Source organism: Macaca mulatta, chromosome 3 (genome assembly GCF_049350105.2).
Source record: "Macaca mulatta isolate MMU2019108-1 chromosome 3, T2T-MMU8v2.0, whole genome shotgun sequence".
Lineage (NCBI taxonomy): Eukaryota > Metazoa > Chordata > Mammalia > Primates > Cercopithecidae > Macaca > Macaca mulatta.
The window spans coordinates 41186197-41191391 of NC_133408.1; the positions used below are offsets into that span (position 1 = coordinate 41186197).

Below are 5195 nucleotides of genomic sequence, written 5' to 3' on the forward strand. Positions count from 1 at the left end.
CGTCTTAGAGGAGGCTGGGCAAACAGACCTTTCCAGGTCATGTAATGGGATTAAGTTGATTAGGTTAGGGTCCGTTTCGCATCAGGGGTCCAGAGGCAGTATAAAAGGCAGCCTGGAAAGCAAAGGTCCCTCTCTGCCCCTTCCTCCGGCTTCCTGAAGGCTGCACCGCTTCCAGCAGGGCTGCTCCAGCACCTGCCCATCTGAGCGCCAGCCGAGGAAAGAAAGTAGACCTGTAATTTCAGGTTAGTTTCCCTGAACGACTGTTTGTTTCGCCTAATCCCTGAGGAGTTGGGGGGAAAGAGACAAAGGAGAGTGAAAGAAACAGATCACACTGGGGCTCGCTGATGGGGTAGGATGTGTTCTCCTTATCCGTAATTCTTGGAACAGAAAGCGAGAAAACATTTCCATCTCCGTGCCCGGGATAAGAGCCAGATGGAAATGCAAAAAGAAATGTACTCCAGCACGCTGAATTGGTGAGTAAATGGAAAAAGAACTTTGGAAAAGGGGTGGTTTGCCCTTTAGCCATGCAAGAGATTCATATGCCACTTGTTCAGCATTTGTTTAGATGAATTCGTATGGCGTGTGTAAAATACCAGAAAAATAAATAAAGAGGGGCTGGAGCTAAAGCCAAAAAGACAGAGCAGGAAAGACCATCACCTGCTAGTGTGGTAGAGAGGGAGATAACTTCTCTCGATGAATTTGTGTTTGGAAGTTGCCTAGTGAAACGGCAAGAGTAGCGATTTGAGTTATGATAGGAAGCATCCCTTATCCCTGACTTCAAGCAGACCTGCCAAGGGGTGACATCGGCCATGCCCTGTAGCTTCGATTCTTTTGTCCCTCAGGGGAGAGAGCATCATTGTGTCTTCTACTGGAGTGAATGGTGAGAGACCTAAGTCCAGTCTCCAGAATCAGTTGTTTGGGTGGGATTGAAATCTCAACTCCAACTCCACATACCTAGGCCGTGGGCCGTGTGGCAGGCCAGGTTTACTCTTGGACCAGGTGGTCACGGCAGAGGAACACACAATATCTGAGGATGCACACACCACATTGTGATCCACAGATTTGACCGACGGGTGGTGAGGTCTCCTCATGACCACACCGTCATGGAATTAGCTGGGGGTTTCTTGTGGGTGTGTGAATATCCAGTGTGCCTAACCATCGCTTTTCGTGTGTTTGTGTGTGATTCAGGTGACCCAACCATCAACCCCGGAAAAAGGCGGCCATAAAACGCCCAGGAGACGAAGATGATGGCACGTCGTGACCCCAAAAGTGGGGCAAACAGACTCGTGAGAGCCCAGACCCTCCAGAAGCAGCAGAGGGCCCCAGTTGGGCCAAGGGCTCCCCCACCCGATGAAGAGGATCCCAGGGTGCGTCTAGCCCTGGAATCTTTTGGGTATCGAGGGGGGAGGAGCGGGCGAGTGTCACACGGTCCTCAGAGACTGGGTTGGATTCCAAAGAGTTCTGCCAGCACCACCCGGGTTGCTTTTCCCATCCAAGGTGGGCCTGGCTTGGGACCTCCTCCTCGGCCCGACAGGTCCCTGGAGAGACTCTTGGGAGCAACCTCCCTTTCCACTCAGAATCCTGTGTAGCCAGGTTGGGCTGTGCTGTGGACATCGGGTTCACGATCGTCCCCGCTAGAACCCTGAGTCCTTCCTTTGAGAGTGCCTCCGTCACATGGGCTTTGGGAGGGAACATCGTAACCGAACCCTCCCTCCACTTAAGGGCCCCCATGCCGGTGTCCCCTCTTTGGAATCCTCACTCAGTTCTGAATTCACAGTCCGTCTCAATGTTGACATTGGATCACTGCCTGTGGCTTCAGCTCATTCACTGACATCACTTCCTTTCCACCCACAGATCAAGTGCAAAAACTGCGGGGCCTTTGGGCACACGGCCAGAAGTACCAGGTGCCCCATGAAGTGCTGGAACGGAGCCCTGGTTCCCCAGACCTTTGGGAGAAAGGAAGGGAAGGAAAACCTGAAACCATGGAAGCCCCAGGTTCGAGGGAACCCTGGGCCCTTGAACAAGGAAAAGGGAGAGAAGGAAGAGAGACCAAGGTGAGCAGTGGGAGGGGTTCTTACCACCCTTAGGGTACTGCCACCTAAGGACACGGTGTCTCTGCACCTGCACACCGTGTGCCTTTCCGTCTCCGGGACAGGGAAGGAACGCTGCAGAGAAACAGACCAGAGCTCCGTGTCCTCCTGGGTTCCCCACCCAGGAGCTCCTTTGGCTCTGGGAGATTCAGGGACGGGGGAGAGGCGGGGGCGCTTCGTGCAGGTTCCCCATGACAGGGGGAAAAGCAACGGAATCCAAATACTGGTCCTTACTTGGGAGGCCTAGAAGGCCACCGGCAGGATGGGAAGGTTGGCACATGAGGGAAGGTGCAGAGGCGGAAAGGGCACAAAAGTTCCATTTATGTATCACAAAACACAGAACGGGACTAGGCCCCAGACAGGGTTCTCCCTGTCTCCTGGGGAGAACCGGGGGGCAGGGCCTGAACTTTTTCTCTTCTGCAGGCAACAAGACCCGCAGAGGAAGGCTCTCCTCCAGATCTTTTCCGGGACACCTCCGGAGAAGCTGCCGCCAAATCGAAAAGAATCCATGGAATCTTGTGATTATCTGAGGGTGAGTGTCAACCTGGGCCCCTGGTCTTTTTCTCCTCTAGGTCAGCCTGGTTGATTTCCTTTCAGGTTCCCGTGTGCGTGAAGGCATCGGGGAACCCCTCTTCCCTGCCTTCTTGGGGTCAGGGACTCCACGATCCTTCCAGGTCCATTTGATTCCAGGTGAAGGCATCTGAAGGTGCCGTATTTGCTGTTGCTTTCTTTCCGTGCAATGATGGCAAGCCTGCCAACAACATCTTCCTAGCGGCCTGAGGAAATTAGTCCCTCAGAGGCCCCAAACATGGAGGAGGCTCACCCCAGGAACATGCATGTTTTCAGAAAAGACGTCCTGGGAACCCTTGAGCCACCAACCTGCCTTCAGAAGGGCGTTAGTCCGTCCCACTTCATGGAAGGCTGAGTGGAGGCGCTTTGATCCAGTGAATGCCCAAGACACAGTCTTTAGAAAAATGGTATTCTTAGACCATAGCTCAAGAGTGCATTTTTCATGGGTCTTGTCCCGATCAGCACTCACGTTGAGGATCTGTCCCTACTTCCAAGGACCGCCTGTCCATACCGTATTAAGAATTTCCTGCTGTGTGCACCTTGTCATTGGATGTGGTTGATTTCCATGTTGGCTCCATGCCGAGGAACCTCTAACGTGTGTGGTCTCCTTTCTTTCAGGTTGCAAGCAGGCCAATGCCGGTCCACACAACCAATAAGAGGCCACGCGTGGACCCTGCCTTCACTGATGGCTCAGCTACCAAAATGTCTGACACGGTATCCGTCTTGGCTTCGCTGTCTCCCCTCAGAAAAGCCAGTCCGAGCTCCTCGTCAAGTCTCCGACCAAAGGAACGACAGACAGGGGCTGTGGCCGACATCCCTCAGCCGGGAGTCAGGCAGCAGGGCCCGGAGCCTCTCGTCATGGTGAAGCCGACACACAGCAGGCCTCAGGGTGGCCGCCGAGAAGTTCCCCAGGCTGCCTCCAAGCCCCACGGCCTGATCCGGGTCATCAGCCCCCAGGCACAAGACAAACGTCCTGCGGTGACCTCACAGCCCTGCCCACCAGCCGACACACACAGCATGGGCCTCGGCTCCAATCTCAGTTTCAGGCCAGGAGCCAAGAGACCTGCCCAGGCTCCGACTCAGGCTTGCCTGAACTTCCCCAAGAAACCGAGAACGGGTCCCTTCCAGATGCCCGAAAATGCCATCCAGGGAGGTGAGCTGGGGGCCCCGGAGACTCTCCAACCTCCGCCAGCTGCAACCGAACTCAGACCAAGTCCGTCGCCCCAGATGAGCAGGGGGACACCCGCCCAGGTGCCCAGCAGCGACCGGCAGCCTCCGCACAGCAGACCTTACCTGCCTACTGCCCAGGCCTGCACCATGTCCCATCACCCAGCGGCCAGCCACGATGGGGCCCAGCCTCTCAGAATGCTCTTCCGGAGACTGGAAAACGGATGGTGGAGCTCCAGCCTCCTGACAGCTCCCTCGTTTCCCTCTCCTGAGAAGCCGGGAGACTTCCTCGCTCACAGCCCTCACGTCTCAGAGAAGTCTGAGGCTCCCTGTGTTCCTGTCCCGCTGAGTGTCCTCTATGAAGACCTTCAGGTTTCCTCCTCCTCAGAGGACAGCGATTCTGACCTGGAGTGAGACTACAGGTGGCCGGGGCTCCATTGCACCCAGCTCCCGTGACTTGGAGGGGTCTGTGGGACTGAGGAGCACGGAGCAGAGAGCAAACTGTGTGTGGTGACTCCCAAGCTCCCCGGCTGTGGTGCTTCTGTGGATGTTGGAGCCCAGGCCAGGCAGGGACCACATGCAGAGAATCTGCCTCATCGAATTCTGGTGAGGGACATTGTGGTTCACAGGGCTCTCCGGAAACCCGCCACCAGAAGCTTCTGTGCCAGTGATTCGTTGCCTCAGAAACTGGGTGACGGCGACGCGTGGGAGTCAGACTTCCGCTGTGATGTCAGTAGGAAACTGGGGAATGACTGTGTGTTTGCTCTCTAGATGACTGAATCAGGGAACAGTTAGGGAACCCTGAGAGATGCAGGCCTTCAGCTGTGCCCCGCCCTGAAAGCAGTGTTTTGGATGATGTGAAGCGTTTTGCGCAAAGCGTTCTTGGGGTGTTTCCTCAGCCTGGAAAATTGGGCTCTGGAATGCCTTTGGAAATAGGTGTGTTTAATTTGTTTTGAAGTGAATAAAATTCTCAAAACGATGACGTACTCTCTTTTGACTTTCATTCCGTGTTTGTGTGTAACTGATTTTCCAAGGGCTTGAAAATGTCTTGACTTGTCAGTAATCCAAGTCATTATGTCTCCGAAACAGAGTTGATTGAGGGGACCGCAGGTCTTCGCAGGACCTGTGACTTCTTAAACATCCACAGGGGCAAGAGAACCTCAGCCCCACTCTACCAACACGCACCTAGTCAAATTCCACCAAGTGAATCTCACGCACGCTAACACGTGGGGAGCGTTGCTTGCACCACGAGTCCCCATTTGGCTCAACGCGATGCCACGTGTGGGGTTCAAACTGTGACGGCCCCCATGAAGTGGTTTCCGGATGTGCGTATGAACGAGGCACACTTTCATTCGCCAAGTAGAACCC

At 54.8% G+C, this 5195-nt stretch overlaps 1 protein-coding gene across 1 annotated transcript; it reads left to right on the forward strand.

Moving 5' to 3' along the window:
* The first annotated feature begins 1189 nt into the window (after nt 1-1189).
* On the forward strand, nt 1190-4803 carry LOC100430773 (protein FAM90A5). The gene is made up of 4 exons (XM_077997874.1): nt 1190-1367; nt 1855-2054; nt 2514-2622; nt 3279-4803. Exons 1-4 carry the CDS (start codon nt 1245-1247, stop codon nt 4239-4241), a joined length of 1395 nt encoding a protein of 464 aa, XP_077854000.1. The 5' UTR covers nt 1190-1244; the 3' UTR covers nt 4242-4803.
* Nucleotides 4804-5195: the final 392 nt, after the last annotated feature.

Coding starts and splice junctions, on each gene's coding strand:
- LOC100430773 (XM_077997874.1), top strand. CDS start 1,245: ATGATGGCACGTCGTGACCCCAAAAGTGGGGCAAACAGACTCGTGAGA. Junction 1,368..1,854: donor CCGATGAAGAGGATCCCAGG/GTGCGTCTAGCC, acceptor TTCCACCCACAG/ATCAAGTGCAAAAACTGCGG. Junction 2,623..3,278: donor AATCTTGTGATTATCTGAGG/GTGAGTGTCAAC, acceptor CCTTTCTTTCAG/GTTGCAAGCAGGCCAATGCC.